This window comes from Triplophysa rosa, linkage group LG8 (assembly GCF_024868665.1).
Source record: "Triplophysa rosa linkage group LG8, Trosa_1v2, whole genome shotgun sequence".
Lineage (NCBI taxonomy): Eukaryota > Metazoa > Chordata > Actinopteri > Cypriniformes > Nemacheilidae > Triplophysa > Triplophysa rosa.
This window is the reverse complement of record NC_079897.1, coordinates 4823225-4848148: the sequence shown is the minus strand read 5'-3', so window position 1 is coordinate 4848148 and position 24924 is coordinate 4823225. Positions and strand designations below refer to the sequence as shown.

The window sequence follows — 24924 nt, the reverse complement described above, 5'->3', positions numbered from 1 at the left end:
CACACAACCATATAACATGTGTCCTAATGAACAGTGATTGCCAAAGCAAACATGACTACTAATATTACTCATGAAGTACTTAAAGATAGGGATTTAAAACAAACCCCCGGACCCTAAGTCATTCTTCACAATTTGTGACACGTGGCATTTTGAAGAGACATGTCTGCTAGTGCCTTTCTAATAGATTACCATTTTCATTTGGCAGACATTGAAATTAGACGATGTTCAAAAAGCCATTTCTATAGAATAGTATAAAATTCAAGTTGGGCTTTTTTGACTTGGGCCGGAAAGCAAGCAAGCAAGAGTAACACTCCATGGCAACTCCTTAGCAACACAAAAACAACCCCTCAGAACACCATAGCAACTGCATTACCATACCTTGGAAACGTCTACACCTAAGCATCCTGATTTCCTTCAAAAATATACCAACCTAGTTACCTAACTATAAGTGTTCCTCTACAGTATAAAATCTTTATCAACAGATACATTTTAAATAAACATTATACTGGCTTAGATTGTTACAGTAGGTAGATATAGGATGTTATAATTAAAGTTATTATCTTTGATCTTAATGAATATTGACACTTTGCTGAATCACTAGCACTAAAAAAGTGTAGAGTACGATTGGATAGAAAACAAGCAAGCAATAACTCCGGCTAGCAGAACACATTGACGCACAGTCACATAAATACATTTATGCAAAGTTTCTCATCTTATGATCTGAGTTTAGTTAGAGGTAAAATTGTGTTTTCTGTTTTGCTTGACGGATTCAAAGCTGACTATTGAAGAAAAACTATTTACAAGTGTATTTAAGTGTTACTCATAATTTACTTTATTCTATCATCAAAGTGTCAGCTTATTAGAGGATTATGATGAGTAACATTTAGCTTTATGTCATTTCAGTATATTTCAGTGTTTTGGTTTTGTTAAAAGTTCTGTTTGTTTGTGGGGGAAATGCTTAGCTTAGCTTTAAAAAGTGTTTGGTGTGGAAATAGACATAGCTACTGAACAGACTTTCGTTAGGATTTTTTCGTTGTATTTGTTAACATTAGTAAATGCATCAACTAACATGAACAATGAACAATACAGTTTTTCATCATGTATTATTTTTGTTTGTGTTAATTAATGTCAATACTGCTCAATTGTATATGCTTACTTTGTTTATACATCTGTTTTTATTGTTTATACTGCTATTTATAAGTCTTGAAGAAAAGCTGCTAAACAAATCTCGTTGTATTCACCAATGTGTCCATACAGTGACGATAAAGATTCATTCATAAAGGGACGCAGTGTCTATCGCCCTCTTGTGGTGGGAAAAAACATTGTATGTTTTTTGCAAAGAAAACCACAGGCAGATTCCAGAATCAAATCAAACAAATGTGTTAAGAAACATTTTAATTATTAGAAATGCATTTCTTAAACAAATTCCAATGACGACTATTTTGCTGAAAAATAACAATCTGAACTTTCATTTAAGATTGCACTGTCATGATATCTGTCATCGATTATTACTATGCGGTTATTGTGGCCAAAAAGAATTCACGAGATAACTACAATTTTTACAATCAGTCAAATTCATATTTAATTTGGTTTATTTCATGTTTTGCTTTTTATTTGGTCAATGAATCACACTCAAAATACAAATTTAGGAGGCAGAGAGGGTTTGGGGTGACTCTTGAGGCAAAATTTTAAATAGGTGCTGAATAGTTTACCATATTACGATATGTGTGAATTAACATGACTGATAATCATGTTTTTAATATCACATCTATTTACAATACCGGTATATAGTGACACCCCTAATTTAAGACATATGACTGAGTAACGTGCCCTGCCTACACAGCTCCAGTCTTCTGAAGGCACTTCTTAAATGTTTGCATGAATAGAAACACGTAGACAGGAGTCATCAGCCCATCTCGGCGTGAGGTTCCAATGTTTTTAACCACAGTTCTAAGGCAAATTTGGTTCCGGTACTGACTCGCTCGATGTCCTCACCATGGTCTGGAGCCCAGTTACAGAACAGAGAAACGGGCAATGAGGTCTCTTTTAGATCACCACTTGGAGACACTTCTGTTACGCTGGGAACAAAAAACAACAAAAATTCTAAATGCTGACATCTTATAAAGGAACACAGCATGTTTGTAGCTCATTCGGTACAGTATTGCATTAGCAGTGAAAATGTCATGGGTTTGGGGTCACTCAGTATAATTCAAATGATCTTGATACCTGGCAGTACGTGGCAGGTCATCTGGTATTTTCACAGAATCCTCCTCACCGTCCACAGCAGACACCACAGCTTTAACCACACCTGCATCAACCCAGACACATCCACTGACCTCAGCAGGATCAGGCCTTAGACAGGCCTGAAAAAGGAGAAAAAGAACGATTCTAACCATAAATCAGCAGTGAAAGTTGTTTTCTGTGGGTAAGCTGAAGCAGTACCTGAAGCTGCAGGTGTGACTGAGAGCTCTTCAGAAGTATGTAGGTCACAATGTGGTGTCTCTGTGGCAGACCTCTGGACAGCATGGGGGGATACACTGACTGAACGGAGAATGAGTGTGCAACATATATAAAATAAAACAAAACAAAACACATTGATCTGAATTCAAGGAATAGTTCTGTGTTCATTTAACACTAAATGAGAGGTTATAAAATCAATGCTGGTCTTTTGCAATCCAGTGAAAGATGATGAAGATTTATACTGTCTTTAACATATGGAAAATAAGGAAATCTTCAATCCAACAACATAATAAATATAAACTTTGAGATGGACAATGTACTGTATATGTACAGTGACTGGACAGTCCAAAGTCAAACAAATGTGGTTTGCAAACAGTCTGCTGGATCTATACAGTCAAGAGTCTCTGTGTAGTGCCCTGCTGGACTTTGGCTGTAGTTCTTTTTTTCAAAACCACACAACTTTTATCATTCTGACATGCAGTAAACACACACCTCCCATAAGCCGAGGAGCTGAGAAGAGATCTCATCAAGACTGAGTCTCAAACCCGTTTCTTCTCTCAGCTCTCGGAGTCCTGCATCCAACAGCTACAATTTTACAAACACAGAAAGAAGAAATTGAGCCACTGGGCCATTCATTTAATAGTAAATTAATATTAAATTACATGTTTTAAAATGACATAGAATCATATAAAAATTATACAGTATAAGACGTTTTAAAAGCTTTTCTTTACTTTCTGTACTGTTTCTAGGTCACTAATTGTAATGTTACATTGTAACAAAACATATATGAATCCCCAATAAATCTTTTAAAAAGAAATTTGAAATCGCTTGTAATGCTTATTATTGCTTTGATTCACTGATTTATTTACAGTACTAAGTAATGGAGAATGTACCTTTTCATCCAGCTCCACATGACCACCTGACCAAACAAATTTCATCCATTAGTCTTAAATACCTAAATATTGTGACACATATACGCTGGCCACATTTATGTAAAATCTTAGAACCTAACATCGTGTCTACACCGGATGCGGCTCGGCGCGACGCGAAAATAATATTATAGAACCCATTATAATTTTACATATTGTCCACACCGGACGTGGCGCAGCGACAATCCCATTAGAACAAGCCGTGTGTCGCGTCACATCGCATCGCACCGTGCCGCGTCTGGTGTAGACACGGTGTAAGGTCAGGATCTCAGATTTGAAAGATAATTGAATTGAATTCTTTATTGTCATTGTGTTTCTTATTGTTTCTTATTGTCATAAGAAAACATTTCATAAAATGACTAAAATGACACCTGTAAATCATAAAAAATCTATTCTATACACATATCTCTAAGGACAACGCTTAGGCATTTGGGTCAGTGCAATATGACGCACTCACCAGGTGGTACCCAAACATTGGGGAAGATCCGGAGACTGGAGGCGCGACGCGTTAGCAACAGCTTCTGATTGGCTGACTGCAGCAGCACGGCAACGCCCACGTCTACCCCGCGTGCAACTGTATCAGGGGCCAGGGAGGCTGCCTCTGAATGAGACAGGTACTTGATGGGGCAAAACGACGCCCTCTAGAATCAGATAGTTTGATTCAGAAAAACTAACAGTAATGTATCATAACTGACATGACAGTGAGTTCAGTTCAGTGTGTGATCTTACCTTTAGAGGAATACCAGCACCACACAGCTGATCACATACAATAAATCTGTTGTTCTCCAGAGAACAGCTCACTGTCACATTGTCCTTAACATCCCCAACAAAATGTCCAGTTATGCTCTGTACAAAAAACAAATTTACACAAACATGTTTAGCCAACTATCAAAATGAGAAAATAGAATAACTAAAGGTTTAAAATCTATTTACCTAGAATATTTTCTATTTACACCATTTTGTGATGGTTTCAATTCCATGCATAGTGTATCAATAAAATGACTGTAAAAAATACAAGAAATTATGTATTCTTTTGTGTTTTGGGCCTTATTACAGTGGGATTTAACGGTGTTTAGCTGGTCTTCATCTGCCAGATAACATCCCACTAATAGTTTAACTAGTAACCATGTTATTTGCAGTAAAAAACACATAGTAACTACAAATTTACTATGGTCTTACCAATAAGCATACATTAACCTACAGTTTAATCATGATATGCGCATGTCAAAAACATGATGTATGTTAACTTATGACACTACTATGGTAAAATCACGGTAAATATTTATTGGGTAAGAACTTAAAACATTATTAGTAGAGACCATTGTGGCTTCTTTTAAAACTAATACAATTACCATTATAACCCTTAAATCCAATAGAATTTCTGTGATTTTGTTTGTGCGGGATATGTATTATTTTGTTTGTCACTGTCAACAATATATTATGCTTATGTATATTAATTTGTAATGATTATGGTGACATTCATTATATTTAAACTATATTTAAATATTTATTTGATATAAAACACACATATGAGCTCAGCTGACCTGCACGAATCGTGCGCACTGCGGAGCGGCTTTATCCTTCGACAAATGAACTAGAATCTTTCGGACCTTCTCCATAACTTCTTGCATTCACGCCTTCATAACTTATATCGTGAAATGCAATCGCAGTTACTGTATTAGTAAATTTAGACTATACTGTCCATGATGAGACCATCCAAAAACACGACTGACATTTCACCCAAAATACTTCCAGTCTAGACCCAAACCCATCCAAACATCAACACATGACACCCCCGGAAAACAATTTATTAGGCTTCAAAATAAAAGTCTGACAAGCGGGAATTATCATGACAAATAGCTTCGTTTCACAGGGATTGCTTGACAATATTCATATATTTAAGAGTCATACATTTAATCACAAACATTGTCGCGAACCAGGTGGCACAATGTTGCATACGCTTCTAGAACTGTTTATGTTTCAAAATAAAAGTCTTTTTTCTTTAGCGTTGACCAGTAAAATGTCTATTCATGATATTTCTTTTATAAATATTAAAATAAAAACACATTACATTAAAAATTCAAAAATGCATCTTACCTTGTTAGCACCTTAAATTGTATTCTCCCTGATAATGAACCTCATATCTGCTCCGTTAAAACGCTAATATAACACTTTTCACACTGTTAATAACAACACAATTTGTACACTGTGAAAAACTATTGCGTTAAATAAAGCGAGAGCACCAGATTGTGTATTAAATCAAGTTTATTTGAAATATCGTTCAGTCGAATACAAACACAAACACAGCCATGTTACTACAGACTACATTTTCATGTTACTACAGGTCAAGAGATCACTGACCACAGGCACAATGTAAATCTCACATGCTGTCATAATGACAAAGATCTACGGACACGAAACAGACGACACATGCTTCCACGAGAGGATTTTACAACACCAAAGTCGAGCCCTTGACTGAGGGTTCAACCTCTGACCTTTAGTCATTAGCGTGTCCATGATTTTGGTCACAAGTGGTGGCACTTACAGAGTTGGCAGTCATCATAGCTTTCCTGAAGAGTCAGTACGGATAAAACGAGATGACAAAAAAGCCAAGCGATGCTGTTTACTTATTCACTGGTGTTGAAATTCGGATAACTCTGCTTAAGAGGGGATTCTTTGAACATGGGCCACATTTATCAAGCTTTTTATATTATTTTCGATATTTATTTTATTTATTCTATTTTTTGTAAGCAAATAAAATGTCCTTTGGCCCGCTTACAGTGGTGGGGAATTTTAGTTTTAGTGCTTTCATTTTTAGGTTATTCATATGAACAAATATAAACTTGATAAATGTTGCCCTGTATGTCCTCATGTGGCTAAAACAAACATGTTGACCCATATAAAGATTCATGCAAAAGATGGTACAAAATGCTACAAAACAAGAGGATATTACAGATTTGTCTTACCGTTTCTATTCACTGTAATTTCTCCATAATGTTCTGTACCTAATGTACCTAAAAGCTGAATTTCACAAGTTCTCAGACAAAGACAAATTCACGCTCCCCTCTATCGTACATCTATAACACTGGATTCTGGGTAAACATTTGGTTAAATGTCATGCTAGGAAGCTTTAAATTGTAAGCGCAAAATCAATCAAGGTGCGAATAACTATTAAGTTGAGCATTTAACATTACAGCACTCTTAAAGCCTGTGAGAGCAACAGCCAAGCAAAAACGAGATTTCCGCTTTACTTCCAAAACGTTATTTACAACATCACAAAAGGTTTTTTTCTGTTGTAGTTTACCTGTGAGTGGTTTGTGGGTGAAACAGTCCCCTTTATTTCAGTCAGGTGGTGTAAAACTGTGCTAAAACTGTGCCCTTCTGCTCTGAATGTCTCTTATTTTGTCAGTTTCCAGCATGGATTGTATTCTGGGCCTGAAGGCCAGCACCATAATGCTGGTTTGCTGTAGAATGCGGGATGGGCGTCAGCTCCTGATAGCAAACAGTGAATTAGAAAACCAACAAAACAAACAAACAAAAAACACCAAACGATAAATCAAATATGAAGGTCATAATAAATCATCCTCATGGTAATGATAAAACAAGTACCTTTATAGCACTAACAGACAGAGCGTAAACTCCAAAGAGAGAAACGACCAAACCGATGAAACATGCTAACACAAGGAAACCGATCAGTGTCCCTAGGATTCCGTTCACTAGGAACTGTAATACAAACCAGAAAACACAAAGTCAAATATTAGCAAATATAGATTATAAATGCAGATTACAGTTATATAGACGGTGGTATCGGACGCATGCGCATGGCCCAAAGTTAAATCCCGATCTGTGTTTGGTTATAATATAAAAAATATTTTATATTTAATTTACATTAATATGAATTTATATTAGTATTTTATTGTATATTAATATGATTCAATTCAAGTAAAACTACTTAACAGTTATTAATTCTTTGCGGAGGTCTACTGGAAGTTAAGTTTGGGCCACATAACATTTGTTTATGTTGTTGCCGCTAAAACCATCTATCAGCCTAAATGTTAAATATGTTGTTCCACTTCAAGTTATGTACTTCCCATGGAAAACAATGCCAGGAACAATTACTACTCATAAAATCATCTCTTAGTTTAATTTTAAAAAATTAAATATCCATACACACCAGACACAAAATACCGTATATGGTTTGATACAATTCGTAAAAGGGGGAAAATGTTATACTTCAATTAAAAAAAGAAAAGAAAAACATTAATATTTTTGTTTGAACCATTACCATTAGAGTTCAAACTTCACAGCAACTATACAGATTTTGTTTCTAAAAGAGCAAATGTTATTTCCTAAAATACAGAAAACATCTGAATAATAAACATACAATCTGAATTATGGTTTCAGCACATTGTTTGAAGGCTTAGCCCTACTCCAAGGGTTCTCGCAAGATGTGTTTGTGATAGTCTTGCTGGATCGTGAAGCTTGTGTGACTAACCTCTTTGTGTCCACCTGTCTCTCCTTCTCCACAGCAACCCCAAACAGAGTGAAGTGGGTCACAACACCACTGAAACAAGCAGGACAGAGCCTGAAATCACATCTCTCGCTCTGTATGCTGATACACACTCAACCACAGTCTGCCATCTGAGGTTCGGTCTCGTTTTGACATTTCACACGTATTGCTTTTTACTTCCAAACGCCTACTCTAAAATGATCTGCTCTTCAGTTCTATGTAAAGAAATGACAACTAAACAGATGTCTTAGATATGACCATGCTCAATTTTCAGCAACAAACGAGCAAAAGAATCATAACATACCAGCTGATTGAAGTATAACATTTTCCCATTTGTTTAATAATTCAAATTGAGTTATTTTGAATAGCTTCAGAATTTATAACGTTCAGATGTTTGTAGAACGGAAGAGGTTTTGGCTCGAGGACGAGCAGAATGTAGCGTCTCTGTTTGTTTACCTCTGTGTCCCTGTAGTAGTACGACTCTCCTCTGAATGGGATGTGTCTGGCCATGAGCCCAAATCCAACAATATCAAATGCTGCTGTTAGTAACTGCAGAACAATTGATGTCAGCACCTGCGACAAAGGAAATCTATTTTAACAATACTTCAATCCATAACCTTATACATGTACAGATACAAAAACAAATACACTTGATCTGTGTTATAGTATGCAATGAGAGAATGCTTAAATACTGTATGAAATATATCAAATTTCATAATCCTATCTGTGGTTACAAATGGCACAAACTGTGGACGATCACTTTACATTTACGTCAGGTAAACAATCTCTTCTACTGTAAGTATTGGGCAAAATAGGATGCATGGAAACCATTCTTAATGTTGCCTGTCATACTGCACTTATTTAAATGATGACATTATTAACATACCATACATTTCGATGGCTTCCTCCCAGTATGCACCAGAACAATTCCAGTTATGACGAGCTGTAGTAAACACACGTCATGTCATACATGACAGATATTAAACTTAACTAAACTAAATTAAAAAAATAAAATAAAATAACGTGTTTGTACCTGAGCACCATTGACGATGAGGATGATGATTTCACGCTGTATGTGATAATGAAGCTTATACACAATTGTGCTCATAATCACAGTCAAAACTCCAATTATGATCTGAATAGCCTACAAGGATTACAAAAAGGATTACAAGTACAAACATACTGTAATATTTTCATAAGCTCTCTAAAGGAGCACCAACGTGTGTTGGAAAAACTCTCATCTGAGTGTACACTTTCTTACTTGGGATGAATTATTAAATAACACAATATTATTTTTACGCATAGTAATTATTATCAGTAGAATACATTACATGTTTCAAAATGTTATTTTATATCATAATAATACAACAATAACGTCTGTGTGTTTATGTCTGTGTGTGAAGATATGGGTGTGTCCTTGGATGTCGGCCAGTTATAATTTCATAAATACACAATGTGCTTGAACATTATAACAACTGAAGCCTTTTGAATAGTATATCCTAAAATACATAATAGATTTAATAACAACAACAAAATGCAATCTTCAACGACATGTAAACAATCCGCTCAAAACTATAATGATGCAGGCTGATCGATCAGATATTTCTAACAGAGTAAAGAGAGCAACAACAATCGATGCAATAACGTGATATTGTGTTCGTTGCGGTGAAACTCACGCCAAGCGTTTTGGGCTCCGCGCTCTTAAACGCTTTGATCTGAGACACGTACAGCGACATCCTGATAGCTCACCACACCAATCACTCATCAATAACACACTGCGAACGCAAGCACAACAGTACGCATTAAAAACGCGCCACTATGGCGTGAATAAAAACACATGTATTCTTCATGCACTTTCGGATATATGTGTGAGTATTTTAAAAGCGCGCTTTAGGCGCAATAACATGCACGTGCGTGGAGAGGAGCGCTCGCTTACCTTTGCGCACTGGCGTTCTGCTGCAGACTCTGCGCGCAGTGCGCGGCGCGGCTCCGCAGTGTTGATGTCATGATGGGAGGCGGCTAAACAAGCAGACATCCAGGTTGGCTGGGTCCCGAGAAATCTCACTCATTCCGCCGGCCTTTATTCCCGTTTACAGACCTCCACGCGCAAGGTATTTTAAAATCGGGTATTAATTATGTAGACGACTCGAGCTGAGTCAAGATTGCGCGCGGAGAAAATGCTGGCTGTGGGAAACATGAAACATCTGTTTATATTCTTCACTTGTGGGGTGTGTAAGTGCGTGTGTGTCTAGTTAGAAACTATTTAATCAGCTGAAGGGACATCATCCTGAACATTATATCTGCATTTGGCAGACACTTATCAAAAGTGAGTTACTTTGGATTGAATCTATAAGTTTTTTTCATCAGCATGTGCGTGCTACTTTGGTGGAACCTGCTATCGGAACGGGATGGTCAAAGGTTTGCAACAATACTGTGAGTGAGAGCTACCTGTTAGGATTAAATACTCTGGACATCGTTTTTCTGATATATGTGAAGACGAATATCATTTTGGGAGTCAGAAATGAATTCAAGTAACTATAAGCATCCTCTGCTGTTAGATGGGAAACCTGTAAATTGAGCAATGCTACACTGCATATTTATGTTCACATATTCTACAAGGTGAAAGGGATGTAAGGTGTTGATTTATTTTCTGTGCACGTCTTTGAAGCACTTCCAAGTTGACTGCATCACAGTTCATTTCCCGATATTCATTCTGGCTGTTGACAAAGCTTTAAATTAAAATAAAATAGCTTAAAAATACACTACCTTTCACAGGTTTTTGAACACTCACACACTTATTAATATTTTTCACATTTTAGAAAAGTAGTAAGCTTATCAAACTGTAGAATAACACAAAGGGAACAATGAGGATTGTTTCGACTAAATAATTCTAAACTAAAATTAAAAATTTAGAATTTATTTTTTATGAAATTTATAATGAAAAAAGTTTATATTTGCACAATTATATTTTTGTCTGTAAAACTAATTTCAGACATTAAAGCATACACCTTCAGATGAAAACCTATTTAAGACAATAAGAAACAATTCATTAAGTGTTCAAAAACTTTATAGGTCTATTTAAATAATGACAAAATATACAGTATATTTCAAACTTTTTTAATGTTATATGAAACCCTAAAACAGTTATTTTGTAATTATTTTCTCTTGCATGCAATTTTATGAAAAATAAGAACTGAAATATAATTAAATGTGATTACATTCTATATAGAAAGTGCTATAGGGGTGATACACAGAAACTACGTATAGCTGGCAGGACCTACACCCCTAAGGTCCCACAGAGAATATAGAATACCCCATACAGAAGTGCATTTAAACATAAATGATGATTAAACCTTTGGACAGATAGAAAGTGTGCAAGTCCTCAGGGATCCACTCCATCCTTCAGAAGGCTGCAGTCACTGCCAGTGTAGTCATAATCTTTTTCATTCTGGATTAAAGAGATAATTGATCCATTACATCATATCTATATGTTATGTTTTCAGTGTAGACCCTATTGCAGTTTTTAGAATTTCATTTATTATTACTTTTCTAATGTGTCATTTAGGTGACAGAGTGAAATTTAAAACAAAACAGCATAAAGGCCCTGATTCACACCAGCAGTGTTCCAGAAGGTAGATCATAAATACGAATCTCTGTTGAGGTTTACGCAGAGTTCAGTCTCACCTGGCGGATGGCCCGGATGGAGAAGACAGACAGGGTGATGCACACACACACTTCGAGACAAGACAGCACCAGCAGGAGACCCCTCATTCCATCCAACAATCCCTAAATGACATATTAAAAATATGAATGCACATGACATGCATATAAGATACGTCAGGAAAGCTAGGTAAGACAATATGACAACATCTACAAAATGAAATGTAATCTTGAGTTCATCAATAGTTAGAAACAAACATACATAATATTTCATTCTCATGTATGAACATTCCCAGTAGTACTCCACATTACTACAATCGTCATTCCCCGGTCGAAAACTGAGCTCCCAGCTGAAGTAGCCGATTCCTGCAGCAGCCAGCAGAACACAGATGATGCTCATGGCCAGTGTGGCTTTGATCTGCTCCAAGACAAAAAAAAAATATGACAGTGGTTTTACAGAATTAATTACCTGACAATGTGTAACGTGATGATTTAAACGTCAATAAACAGTTTGATCCAAAAGTTTGATAGTTCTGATTTGTATGTTTAATAAATGCTTAAAAAAACTGTTGTTTTTAATTACAAATGGCTATCTTAAAAGAAAATTCTGTCATAATTGATTCACCCTCTTGTCATTTCATTCTTTCTTCCGCAAAACACAAAATATTTTGAAAAAAGTTGGTTACCGAACAGCGCCGGCACCCGTTCACTTGTATGGACACAAAACCTATGCAAGTGAATGGGTGCGGGTTAACGACATTCTTCAAAATATCTTCTTTTGTGTTCTGCAGAAGAAACAAACTCATACAGGTTTGAAATGACAAGAGGGTGAGTAAATGATGACAGAATATACATTTTCGTTTTAATTTTCATCACTATAAAGCACAACACAAAGTGCTTTACAAACAATGTGAAGCCTTATTCTAAAATGGATAACTGAGAGCGGTCTGTTTTAACAAAGAAAGATGAAAATCTGTAAATATTACGATTTACGCACCAGTGTAGTACTGAGACGCTTGTGTGCAGTAATGGCCACAACCCCAGAAATGATAAACTGCAAAACAAACAAAAATATATTATAGAACATATTGCAATTACTCATTTAGATTCAATTTTCTTTGAGATTCTAGATTTAAAATGGAGAATCTAGATAAAAAAAACAACACAAAGTGATGTACAAATTTATTGGGCTTAACAAAGTATAAATTTGGTCTTTAAGTTGGTCCTAAAAATGTTTACGATTGTAAAATCATTTTAATACAAATTGAATGATAAATCATGATCTGTGTGTAAAAATGTACGCAAACAAGCTTAACACACAAATATGTAAATGAGTCTCAATTGGATAGATAGATGAATAACAGGTAATGTAAACGTTTGTTTGTCACTTACAGGAAGTCCAAGAGTGACAACAAAATCAGCATGCAGGGTGTTGATCACCATTGTGATGGCCAACAGCGATATCATCACCGCACCAATAAACACCTGCATCAACTGAATAAACACACACACACTTCAGGAAACTGTTCAGTCCATCTCAAAAACAGTACTTGAAACTTTCAAAGAAATGGAACTTAAGACATTGTACAGAACTTAAACTAAATATGCACACTGGGAAAAGCACTATACTGTATACAGTATATTAAGTTGAATTGAATTATTCCTGTTTATTCCATGATTATTCCATGATTAGTGTGAAACTGGACTCAAATCTCACCCCCAGCATCATGGGCCTTCCTTTCAGAAACATCCTCGTTATGGGTGGCAGTTTGGCCATTTCTGGCTCCACCATGCTCACTTTCAGGTCTGTAGATTCTGTTTTCTCATCCAGTGGGATAATATGAGTCACAACCTTCACTCCACTCGCTGTAGTAGTCATTGAAGACACCATATCTCACAGGAATATGTCAATCGGCCTTTATGCTGACACAAGGAAACAAAAACCACATTATACCTGAGGACTCGCCAAACTTGCTTTTTGTTTCCTGATCAGAAAAGTCTTTAGGTCTATCTGCCATATTAGTTTGCAGTTGACTTGTAGACTGTATTACGTAGTTCTTTTATCCACCTTATATGGTACTATTAAACAGGTGTGACAAAGGTGAAAACTTACTTCCTCAATTACACTCCGGAGACACACATACAGTGGTTGTGTCTCAAATCATAGTGAACCGACAAGCTAGACAGCTGTGTTCAGAACATATTCTTATCTTACTATTAACTAAACACTGTGTAATTCTACTAAATATAGCATGTTGTATACAAAATAGTATAAACAAAGAGTATGCAACCATAAAGATTTTGAATAATTTGTAGTACGTTACCCTGTTGTCACATGACATGACCTCACTAAGTCCCTTACACAAAGAATATATATTTTCCTATATATTACCTCTCAATAAATTCAGTCATTTAATATATATTTGACAATATATAGAATAACAAATTGTTAATATATTACAATATATTGAATACTACAATACTTTTCCTGTAGCTCAGTGGCTAGAGCATGGCGCTAGCGATGCCATGGTCATGGGTTCAATCTCAGGGATTGCACATAATCAGATACAAATGTATAATATAATGCAATGTAAGTCGCTTTGGATAAAAGCGTCTGCCAAATGCATAAATGTACATGGAATTGCTGTTTTCATATTTTTTTCACAATATAAGATTTTTTTAAATAAATTTATTTGATTCCATTTTATTTGCATAAATTACCATTTTCTCGGAAATACTGTATGTTTGAATGTCCAGTTAGACATTACATTGCTCATGCATCACAAAGGACACCCATTACAGGACAAGGAATTGTGGGTGAGATACACTATTACATGGCAAATTTTGAGGATTTTCGGGTTTTCTGAAACTTCAAGAGTTAGAAAACATACTGTGAAAAGTATATGCATAGCAGATTCTTTAAAAATGCCCAGCAATCCAAATGTTGTGCCCTTAATATATAATAGGGCACACTATTATTGCAGCATTAGTAGGAAGTAACGTTATGCTACTTGTTTATGCTATGCTCCTGTATTTCTTCAGAAACACGTAACAGTTATCTAAACACGAACAATACCCCGTCCAGGGAGCGGGTACCCTAACCCCACTAGGTTTTGAGACTATTACACTCTAAACGCTGCTGACTAGTTAGGGCCCTCAAAGCGCTGCCCATCAGACACATGGAAGCTTACTAGGATTTGAGGAACAAAATGAAAGCACAGTGAAAACTAATATAATACACGAGGACCTTCGAATATGTTTTATAACCAGATTTACATATAAATAGCTTGTCTCCATACAGAAGAAATGATATTTACTTACCGATTCTTCAGACGGGCCTTTATACCTGCGATCTCCTTTGACGACAAACAAATTATTGACGGGAAACGACTTCATTCTCCTCCCACTAAACTTGTTTAACCCTTTGATTCCACATTTCCGCAGCTCAAAAAGTTCCTTAACAGGTTTAAATTACAGCAGTGGGAAATCGCAATACTCTACATTTTACACAGAAATACATTTTACACTGAAATCAATATTTTTTAATATCACCGATTGTTGAGTTCAGCTGCTTCCATGTGTTGATTTATTGTTTTTTCTATTGACTGGTTTTATCATATGTTCTCTTATGCATGTACAGCACTTTGTTAAACACGCGGTGTTTTTTAAAAAGTGCTTTATAAATAAACATTGACTTGACTTGACATGGAAAGTCATCTGATTCTTGTGAATCGGTTCGCTCGGACGGTTCATAAGATAAAACGACTCGCCTGTTCGAACCCCGGAATGTAAAGCTTGCATGTATTATTATATTTTCTAAATTCAAGTTTTAATATAAACGTATTTCCTTTTGCTGTCACTCCAGTTTATATTTAATTCATTCAAAACCTCCTTTTAATTGTGTTTATAAATTTCCCTATATATATTTAGATATATTTTAAAAGCATTTTTTTTTGGTAACATGTGAGATAGTTTTTCAGGTTGACTGGGAGAAATTATGAGAAGTATGTAATTCTGGATACAGGAACAGTAACAAAACAACAAGGTTTCATTTTAAATCATGCAACACGGGGACATTTTACAAACAGGTTTAATTTATGATTTATACTTTGTATCATGCAGTTGGTTCTTTAATGACCGTTAGCTAAAACTGATCTTTAAAACGTGTTTTTCTAATTAAACACGCTTATTTTTACTCACTTTTACAGGACCTTTATAGGATTGAAAACCCAGACAATGTCTTTAAAATCTGGGTGATAAAACATACAATTAAATTGAAAATTTTAAATAAAAATGAAATTTCTTTCATCACCCTCATGTCATTCCAAAACTGTATGACTTTCTTTCTTCTACAGAACACAAATTATGTTTTAACGAACTTGGTAACAAAAAGAACTGGTCTCCATACATTGACTGCTATTGTATGGACACAAAACCACACATTTCTTAAAATCTCTTCTTTTGTGTTCCACAGAAGAAAGAGTCATGCACAGATTAACATTTACAAATGAGACAAACAACGATTTGGAGCAACAAAAAGACGACAATGCATAAATGCTGGTCTCAGTTAACCTAACGCATATCACAAAGCTATAAATACATAGTTTTTTTTAAGAGTGCAAAAGAAAAAGTGACAGAAAAGAAACTGAAACATTGATTTGACGCGAGGGTCTCATTTCACAGTGCTTTGTAGAAATTTTCTTTGTGACACCCAGCATAGATTCTTCTGTTTTTAGGGTCAGCTGCTAGGAGTTTGCTTATCCTCCAATTCTGTTTGCCAGATATTGTCTGTCTCTGAGTCTTTAGGTTTTTTTTCAGAAGTGGTTCTGTTACATCGCATGCTGTGCCTCCAGAGAACCACAGAAGCAATAAACAAACATAAACAAATGACAAACAGCAGACAAAAAGAAACCATTTCTGCGTAGTAACTCTTCTTTGAGATGCAAACATCTTTTTCAGCAGAGTTCATGGGATTATTTCTGGTTTGTATGCCGCTGCCACTATCCGTCCCAGTTGTCCATGCAGTCTTTTTTCCTTCAGTGGGTTCAGTTTCATCAAATAATATTTCATCCTTAGGGATAGGCTCCATTTCAGTGACCTTGTTTGAGTCCCGGGTGATGTCGGGATGCTGCTGTGATGGGTAAGGGAATGATCGGGGGGTGACGGGGAGCGTAACAGAGACGGACACAATGGTTTGCCTGAAGCCCAGTTCCTCAGAGACGCAGCGGTAGGTACTCACAGTATCCGGAGTGACGCGAAAGGTCAGACTGCCGTTGGCCTGGTGCATGTATGGAAACTGGGACACAACGCTGTTGTCTGAAAACCTCCAGGTCACTTCAGCCAGTCTGGATCTCGACTGACATGGTAAAACCACAATGTCATTCAACTGTGCAGTGCGTGTCACTGGAGAGAAACACATGCATGAAGTGTTCAAATTTACATAGACACGTAAACATTTTTATTGGACTGTACATTTTTTTTACACCAAAAAATATCACTTTATATTTAGTGGTACTAGCAAAGAATGTTTAGAAATCTGTGGTATAATCTATAAAATCTAGGATAATCTATAATATTTCCTACTGACATGCCAAATTGGTGTTTATTTTGCACAGCACTGTACATTTAGCAAATAAACCTTTTAGGTGTGATATGAAACGCAATGACAGAATTTATGGGTAGCACAGGAAACGCATTCACCTGTCGCAGGACCTGCAGCTGTATTTATAAACTCTGTACACTGTTCTGTGACGTTTCCGTCTTCTACATCTTGCTGTCTGTTTGATGACAACAAAAGCACCATTAGGCCTATGCATAGTCAATTTGTTCAACTATATCCCCAACAAGATCTCACTGACAACACAAATACAAAGCAGATCAGGAACACAAAACATCATGAAAACAGATCAGAAATTGCTTAGATCAACTTTCGTTGGCCCCCTTTGAGTAGGGTGCATCGCTTTGCGGCCCCCCAAATAAAGAATTATAATCCTAAACTTAGAATTTTAATTAAACCAAAAACATATTCAGTTATAGAATGCTGGAACATCAATTCTTTTGGTTGGTGGACTTATTTTTCTGATGTTTCATTGCATAAAATTTATGGTAAATTTCTATATCTAATAAAATGCCACAAAATCTGTGGCCCCCTTGGATCCATCTTGGGGCCTCCCAGAGGGACACGGCCCCCAATTTGAGAACCGCTGACTTAGATCACAATAAAACAAGACTCACAGATTGGGCCTGGTGCTGGATACAGTAGTACACACTCCGTTCTCTGAATCCCAGCCACAAAACGGGTCACGGGCCAACACACACTCTGCACAGTTTGGATAGACTGAACAGCTGGACACAGGCACTCTGATGACACCCTCAGAACTGCCAACGAATATCACACTCTACCGGAATTCACAAAGGCCAGAGAATGACAATGAATGAAACCCATCACATTATGCATACAGTGCACTTCCAGTTCTCTGTTTAGATGAAAGTGGCATAGTTAAATCAGCAGAGGGACAGATAAAGAAATATATAAAAAGCATTAATCTTCAAACCTTGCTGGAGGAAAGAATGAGGTTTTTCACTATTTGTGGTTGCTTAAAAATCTGGATCTCCTCAATGGTATGAGGACCTTTATCCAGCAGTACGACTTTATGAAGAAATCCAGACTCTAAAGACAACAGAAGAACAACTTAGAAACATTCTGGCATAAATGAACATCAGAAATAACACAACATGTTAAATTGAGAGTAAAATAAGTTGATGTGGTTACCTGTGAGCAGGTACAGTAGAGTGTACTTCTGTCCGTTTGCGGCTCGAATTCTCTGAACAGCTAAACGGCTATAAAGCTCTTTGGTGGAGGACAGGAGGAGTTTGTTCCCCACAGGACGCACTGCATGTTCAGTGAGGAAAGTCTTTTTTACAGTGTTTAACACACTGTCGGTGTCATTAAACAATCCACACTGTGAGAAGATCAAATAACTGTGGGTCATTTTTGGTGTTCAAATATTTTACCCAGTGTTAAATGCATTTGGTATTCGTTACCTTCCCGAGTTTGCCATCTCCGTTTGAGTGGCGTGACCAGCAATTTAAATTATCAAACGTTTTGTACTGCCCTGAAAAAGCCACTTTAATATCTCCTAGACTAAAAGCACATACTGCTGACTGACCAGAGGAAAGTGACCTGAGAGAGAGACGTTAAGGTTCATGAGTCTGTCATGGCACAAAATCTTTCAAAACAATCAATATACAGCCACGGACGACATTAAGAGACCATTCCAATTTTTCATTTAAAAATGAAAATTTTCGGCGTTTCTAGATGTATTGTGGTCATTCGGCTCCAGTGTCTGTTGAATTTCAATAAAATACAACCTCAGGACTGACATAAAGTCATCCAACAGCAATGTGAAAGACTGACAGCATGACAAGACATGAAAGCTGTGATAAAAATCTCAAACTGTGAAAAAAATCTGATATGACTGTTGTATTGCTTAAAAGTGAATATGAACTTGTTTTCTTTGCGGTATTTGAGGTCTGAATAAAAACAGAGCATCTTTTCTGTTATTTTGACCTGTTTCTCCAGTTTTCATTTTCTGCAAATAAATACAAATAGGAAAAACATTTTGATTTGAAATTTGGTAGAAATATTGTTGGTAGTTCACAGAATGAAACAAAAATGATCATTTTACCTAAACGCATACCTATAAATAGTAAATTCCGAAAAACAGATAATTTTGAAATGTTCTCTTAATTCTTTCCGCGGCTGTATGTAATAAAAGAGACTGTAATTGCTCGTCATAAGCACCATTGGGGAGTAAAGACACCGTAGAACAGAGTGTTGTCAGGGGAGTCATCGTCCAACAGCGTGACAATATCCTGCAGCACGTTGAACTGGAGTTCATCACCTTGTTGGCAGACCAGCTGAGACTTAGCAAAAGATGTCCAACGCTTCTGTAGGACCCGGTGTCCTCCGTTGTCATCCTGGTAAAAAGAATTGTTTGAGGAGAGTTTTAATAAGACTTTTGAAACTAAACAGGATTTATCTACTTGCATGCTGAAATTTTCTCTGGTTGAGGAGGATTCACGGACTGGAAAAGCTTTGTATTGATTCAGAATCAAGAAAAATCTCACCGTGCATACTTGGGCCACTCGAGACACGGTGAACGATTTCACAAATAAGTCTCCGAACAAATCCCCTAACTCAGTAAAGAACAGCAGGATCTTTCCTTCACTGGAGATGTGAGTGGAACTTATGAAAACAGGAGCTAAAGAGAAGAAGAAAATATTTCACTTCTCAATTATTCTTCATCCGTAGAGCACAAAAGGAAATTTCTCACAAACTTCTCACAAACGTGATTATTGCAGTACAACTTAGCATTTGCATGTAAAGCTGCTGCAAAATTGTGAAAACCGCTCTAGAAATCAAACGGAATGAAGTAGAGCAAAAGTTCAGGTATACATATACAAACCGTTTAACAATTTCGGTTCGCTGTCGAGCACCAGGTTGTTGCGCTTCCCTTTGCTAAGACAGCGAGAAATGACTTTGTCACCAAAGTAGCCAATATTGGTTGCTGTATACAGCTCTTCATCTGTAAAAAACAGAGAATGAGAACAGTATGTAAGACTGAAATATTAGTACATTTGGTGTTTCTGTAGTAGAGCATGGGGCTTGGCCAGATCATGGGTTTGGTTCAGACAAATAAATCAAATTTCTATCTTGACATTGCTTTTGGATGTTTGCCCAAAAAATAGGCCCCAACTATTAAAAAGCATCATAATAAATGTAAATCTGTGAAGTCAACCTCACCAACAATGGTGGCTGTGTTTCTCTGAGTGGAGCTGTAGGGACAGCAGTTCTTGGCATCCTTTTTGTCCCTCCTGGCTTTTAGGGAATCGGCTGGCTAAAACAGAGATGGTAAGACTGTTAGAATGGTGACATCTACCCCTATCCAAAACTGAAGCAGTAAAACTAAAGTTTAATCAATTTCTTGCTAATGTCCGTAACCCAAATGCATGTAATGCATAGAACGATGCATTTGATTGTAATCTTTGTGTAAGCTTAGGTTACGATGAACAAGTTGGAATCACTGAATCGGATGCCAGAGGAAACTGACAGCCCTTTCTTTATCTTGTGTATATGTGCAACCAGTCTTATTCGCACCAGAACTGGCGATCGGCGACCACTATAAAGAGGCAAAGTATGAGTTCCTTTAACCCTAACCCCTTGACTTCCATTGTATGGACACAAAACACAGAGACATTTCTCAAAATATCTTCATTTGTGTTCCACAGAAGAGAGAGAGTGAAGAAATGATGACAGAATTTTCATTTTTGGGTGAACTGTCCCTTTAATATAATTTACAATACTCTACCAATCAATATATTATAACTTACAATTATGATGCTTTGTGGTCCATATGCATTTGTCCCGCATGCATAGAGATGTGTGGAGTTAAGAAATTGCAAAATACGGATAAAGTTTCCACAATCCTGCAGAGAGTCAAGCAGGTATGTTACAGTATAAATATCAAGCTTCAACATTTATTAATCATAAAATGTTTTTATTTCAACTATAACACATACCGTCTTTGAGGTAATTTTACATTTATCCAGATTGTCTTTAGATGGTGTCCATTGCAACTGTTAAAACAACAACAACGTTATGTTGTATAACATTCCATCCAAACTTCCTATCCACTTTGGCATTCTGTCTTCTGCTCCAGTTACTTTACTGGCTTATTGTTGAGACTTGGCAGTGAGTTACAACACACTCTTGTTTGGCAAATTGCTTTTGATGTTCCTCATTTGTAAGTCACTTATATCAGCATCTGGTCAATGATTAAATGTGATCATGTGAACTTGAAAGATGATCACAACAAAACATCTGTGAATTGAAGTATAGCATATGTTTCTTCCCAAAATGTGAACGGTAACAAAATCTTGCTCACCTTGTCTTTCAGTGTAATATTATCAGGCTGGCTGACGTCCAGTGAGAGCACAGAATCTCGGGCGCCGACAAACAGTGTGTTAGCATCGGAGCTGAGCAGCAGGGTGGTTGTGTTCTTTACAGTAGAGCTGTGATAGACACTCAAACCACGCTCAAGACTACCTGAAGAAGATAGCGTGAGACAACTAGTTAGATATGTTAGTCTGAGTTGCCAAATGGAAAAACATTTCTGCTTAATATTTATGATAAAACAATTAATACTGTTATTTGATCATGTATAAAATACACAATATTAACCATTTTTATATTATGCATATTTTTTACTTGATGTATTTTATTTAATACAAAATACATATTATTAATATTACATAATTTTAAATAGCCTATAATAATACAATTCATATAATAGTAATGTGATTCATCCATAATAATGTTAAAAATATATATTTTTAAATGATTTAAAATAAGGATAAATTATTTAAAGTCTTAGAATTTGGCACATATTTTTAAAGGATGTTTGATTTATCATCTTGCAGTAATTTGTCATGACCCTTATACAGCGATTGTATAAGGGTCATGAATGTTTGATTTATCATTTTACAGTAAATTGTCATGACCCTTATACAGCAATTGTATCACACTATAAGTACTGAAACAGTCGAGCTCAGACTCTTTTCCTCTTTTTTTGTTCTGAGGAAATAAGTGGGGCAAGTTTAGCAATACTAAGCAACATACAGAAATGTAACCCTGTTATTTTTGTGTAACTGTTAGTTGCTCAAACTGTTTTCCTAAACAATGTGTTGTTAACCATGTTACTTTCATCTACCCTATACATCAAAACCCTTTTGTCATTAATGTTTCATTGTGATGTTTCCCCAGTAGCAACTAAAATGCACTTTAGTGTCATTTCCTGACACTTTTTTAACACTCTAATGGCTTGAGCTTCTCTCAAATTTTTTTCGGTGTTGTGGAACCACATTTACGACATTAACAAATCTAGACAGCATAAGATTGTTTTTTGGTTAACACTGTATCATATTAACAATCAGTGACACAAGATTTGTTGCTGCGTGGCAACAATTGAATCAGTCCAGCAAATTCTTTCTGTTTAGTTGATGTTTGGTTGATTTGGCAATTATTTTAAAGCAGTTGTACTAGTAACATTTCTACTGTCGCAATATTTGTGTTTACCCAGTACCACTAAATGCTTTGTTAATTTTAACAAAACCTAGACAGACATTTTGTGTAAAATCACATTTTGGTTTCCAACTTGCACTTGACAATAAGTGATGCAACATTGTGACTATTGACTCTTGTTTTCTATCTTTTTCAAACAATACTACCTTATGTGGCTATGTTAAAGCCAAGAGCCAGTTTAGTTGTTTTATATTCATAAAAAAAATCACCAGACAACACCACACAAATTATCTACTGAGTAAAATAACACATGGGTAGAATATATTTGGCTATTGACTCACCTTGGGGGAAAGAGACGCGAGGGCGCATAGAGGCCTCCAACGAGTCTATCAGTCCCACAACAAAAACAGTAAAAATCCAGATCCTAAGTGATCCTGCCATGCTGACGAGAGCTTTCGGCACAGAAACTGCTCGCATGTGTTTCTGAAACACTCTAACATTGGGTGTCTGTCCACTTCCTCTGATGAGAGCAGAAGGAAAGAAAATGGAAACCTCAAACCACATTAGGTTTACTTCTGTCTTAGTCGTTGATGGCACATTTTCTGACTGCAGCACCAAATGAGCTACGTGCAATTGAATTATGCTAATGTCATCTATTTATATTTAATCAGTGCATAAATCCTCCCTTTTGCTTTATCTTTGGATAATGATTCAGAGTAGTTTACGTTACTTACGTATACATACAAGTTTTACATATTGCAACTAGGAAATATTTTTAATTGGATTCAACAATTTTCTGATTATTTTCTCTATAATTTGTATTATAACTAAAATAACACTTCTTCATTGTCTGTCATCTTTGATACTTGTTTGACTGGGCTACAGAGAGCGGAAAAGATGTGGTTATAAGGTGTGGGGGAAAATGTATACAGTAAATATAGGCTATATAAAAAAAGAAAGCTATGTTAGCTATTATCAGTCAATACGCTTTACAGTAAATGGGTAGCACATTTGAAATACCGTAACTATATTTTCGTTTTGTGATGCTTGCAGTACAGAAATTGCACACAGTTTCATAACCATTATCATTAATCCTCCCCCATCAGTTTCCTCTTCTTCAGGATGGTTATAAGAAGGTTTTGAGGATCTAGAACTACATGAAGGTGAGTAAAACAATTTTGGGTGAACTTTCCCTTTGTATTACACTATCCCTTTTCTAATCAAAATGCATCTGCCCACAAGGATAAAAGTGAAAGCAATGGAATGACTGGCACCTTTGATGTGTATTGAACAGGGCTTGTTTTCTCTCTGCCACAGTGAGGCTCATATCCGGCATCAGGGGGCCCCCAAGCACTTCTCAAACACTCGCAATTCTTCAGATGAGAAGCAGAAGCGTCATGACCTGATTGGGATGTGTCATGTTGATCTGACAGCTAAAAGGTGCATGGCTACGGGGTCCCTGAAAGCAACACATATCTGCCACCATTTGACTTAAAACATCTTTTGCACATTGCAACTCTAGACAATTGACTATTTTTGTTAATTATGTTTTGCATGTTTTTTAAGTGTTTTAAAGTCCACCCTAGCTCAATCTGTTCTTCAATTACTTCTCTAAGCACATATGACTACATATGTTTTTTTTATTTGTGTGAAAATATGAAAACATATAGGGACTGTAAATATACTACTACTAATAATAATAATAATAATAGGCTAATGCAAACAATAATAATATGAATAACGATAATAATCATATTTAAGGCCATAAATCATATTTTTATTTTACTTTCCATTCATTTATTTGGCTACAACAGCTGGGAAATCTGTTAGATATAAAGGTTTTGTTTGTTGTTTTCGTGGCTTTGGCGCCACCTAGCGAACTGTGGTGTGTTACAAATGTAACCAAACCCTCAGTAATGATTTTACCAGTGCATTACTGTAGGCTAACTATAACAACTAATCTTAATAGCTTTATTAGAACCAGTTTTTCCTCGTGTCACAAACGGGGCTTTATAAAAGTATGGATGCTGCTGCATAATGAGAGACTGATCTCATGCGCGCAAACGAGCGTCAGTCAAATTTGTACATGGGACGTAAATTCCTCCAGGGGGCGCGCGGAGGCTCACAATGGTAAATCTTTCATTGAGTCCTTGGCATCCTGACGTTTTATCTCTTACTGGAGACGCTAGTAGATTATCATGTATTATTAACTAAATGTTATAAATCCCAGATTTGATTCCTAACGCTGAAACTGACGGACAATTCCTAAAACTGTTCTTAAA

The 24924-nt window shown here is 36.3% G+C and overlaps 4 protein-coding genes across 5 annotated transcripts; all 4 read right to left on the bottom strand.

Moving 5' to 3' along the window:
* Window positions 1-1280: 1280 nt before the first annotated feature.
* nudt17 (nudix (nucleoside diphosphate linked moiety X)-type motif 17) lies at window positions 1281-5373 on the bottom strand. The gene is made up of 8 exons (XM_057340455.1): window positions 4934-5373; window positions 4119-4235; window positions 3847-4030; window positions 3354-3379; window positions 2953-3045; window positions 2443-2541; window positions 2227-2363; window positions 1281-2078 (listed from the first exon to the last, which is right to left on the bottom strand). Exons 1-8 carry the CDS (start codon window positions 5018-5020, stop codon window positions 1907-1909), a joined length of 915 nt encoding a protein of 304 aa, XP_057196438.1. The 5' UTR covers window positions 5021-5373; the 3' UTR covers window positions 1281-1906.
* Window positions 5374-5636: 263 nt separating this feature from the next.
* Window positions 5637-9975, bottom strand: si:dkey-7j14.5 (uncharacterized protein LOC556563 homolog). 2 transcript variants are annotated; one of them, XM_057340458.1, is made up of 8 exons: window positions 9836-9975; window positions 9576-9674; window positions 8933-9043; window positions 8786-8842; window positions 8356-8472; window positions 7885-7953; window positions 6999-7112; window positions 5637-6881 (listed from the first exon to the last, which is right to left on the bottom strand). In XM_057340458.1, exons 2-8 carry the CDS (start codon window positions 9633-9635, stop codon window positions 6795-6797), a joined length of 615 nt encoding a protein of 204 aa, XP_057196441.1. In that variant the 5' UTR covers window positions 9636-9674; window positions 9836-9975; the 3' UTR covers window positions 5637-6794. The 2 variants fall into 2 exon arrangements, with proteins under 2 accessions (XP_057196441.1, XP_057196442.1); XM_057340459.1 differs by lacking the exon at window positions 7885-7953 and having other exon boundaries at window positions 9836-9969.
* Window positions 9976-10995: 1020 nt separating this feature from the next.
* Window positions 10996-14993, bottom strand: si:dkey-7j14.6 (uncharacterized protein LOC556585 homolog). The gene is made up of 7 exons (XM_057340456.1): window positions 14881-14993; window positions 13277-13482; window positions 12952-13053; window positions 12557-12613; window positions 11822-11977; window positions 11584-11685; window positions 10996-11347 (listed from the first exon to the last, which is right to left on the bottom strand). Exons 2-7 carry the CDS (start codon window positions 13448-13450, stop codon window positions 11282-11284), a joined length of 657 nt encoding a protein of 218 aa, XP_057196439.1. The 5' UTR covers window positions 13451-13482; window positions 14881-14993; the 3' UTR covers window positions 10996-11281.
* A 638-nt stretch (window positions 14994-15631) lies between these two features.
* LOC130557851 (semaphorin-4A) lies at window positions 15632-23156 on the bottom strand. The gene is made up of 14 exons (XM_057339942.1): window positions 22984-23156; window positions 21507-21667; window positions 21142-21198; window positions 20953-21048; window positions 20366-20459; window positions 20028-20147; window positions 19690-19823; window positions 19364-19539; window positions 18604-18742; window positions 18332-18521; window positions 18114-18229; window positions 17794-17957; window positions 17260-17336; window positions 15632-16962 (listed from the first exon to the last, which is right to left on the bottom strand). Exons 1-14 carry the CDS (start codon window positions 23117-23119, stop codon window positions 16298-16300), a joined length of 2325 nt encoding a protein of 774 aa, XP_057195925.1. The 5' UTR covers window positions 23120-23156; the 3' UTR covers window positions 15632-16297.
* Window positions 23157-24924: the final 1768 nt, after the last annotated feature.

Bases quoted from the DNA above. Each gene is read 5' to 3' on its own strand.
- nudt17 (XM_057340455.1), bottom strand. From the start codon at position 5,020: ATGCAAGAAGTTATGGAGAAGGTCCGAAAGATTCTAGTTCATTTGTCG. The intron at 4,236-4,933 runs GTCAGCTGAGCT...TTTTTTGTACAG, and splicing joins AGTGCGCACGATTCGTGCAG to AGCATAACTGGACATTTTGT. The intron at 2,364-2,442 runs GTACTGCTTCAG...CTCCTTTTTCAG, and splicing joins AGTCACACCTGCAGCTTCAG to GCCTGTCTAAGGCCTGATCC.
- si:dkey-7j14.5 (XM_057340458.1), bottom strand. From the start codon at position 9,635: ATGTCGCTGTACGTGTCTCAGATCAAAGCGTTTAAGAGCGCGGAGCCC. The intron at 9,044-9,575 runs GTGAGTTTCACC...TAATCCTTGTAG, and splicing joins CGGAGCCCAAAACGCTTGGC to GCTATTCAGATCATAATTGG. The intron at 7,113-7,884 runs GTTAGTCACACA...TTTGTATTACAG, and splicing joins AGACAGGTGGACACAAAGAG to TTCCTAGTGAACGGAATCCT.
- si:dkey-7j14.6 (XM_057340456.1), bottom strand. From the start codon at position 13,450: ATGGTGTCTTCAATGACTACTACAGCGAGTGGAGTGAAGGTTGTGACT. The intron at 13,054-13,276 runs GTGAGATTTGAG...GTGTTTATTCAG, and splicing joins GAAGGCCCATGATGCTGGGG to TTGATGCAGGTGTTTATTGG. The intron at 11,348-11,583 runs GTGAGACTGAAC...TCTTTAATCCAG, and splicing joins CCATCCGGGCCATCCGCCAG to AATGAAAAAGATTATGACTA.
- LOC130557851 (XM_057339942.1), bottom strand. From the start codon at position 23,119: ATGCGAGCAGTTTCTGTGCCGAAAGCTCTCGTCAGCATGGCAGGATCA. The intron at 21,199-21,506 runs GTGAGCAAGATT...TTGTTTTAACAG, and splicing joins ATATTACACTGAAAGACAAG to TTGCAATGGACACCATCTAA. The intron at 20,148-20,365 runs GTGAGGTTGACT...TGTTTTTTACAG, and splicing joins AAACACAGCCACCATTGTTG to ATGAAGAGCTGTATACAGCA.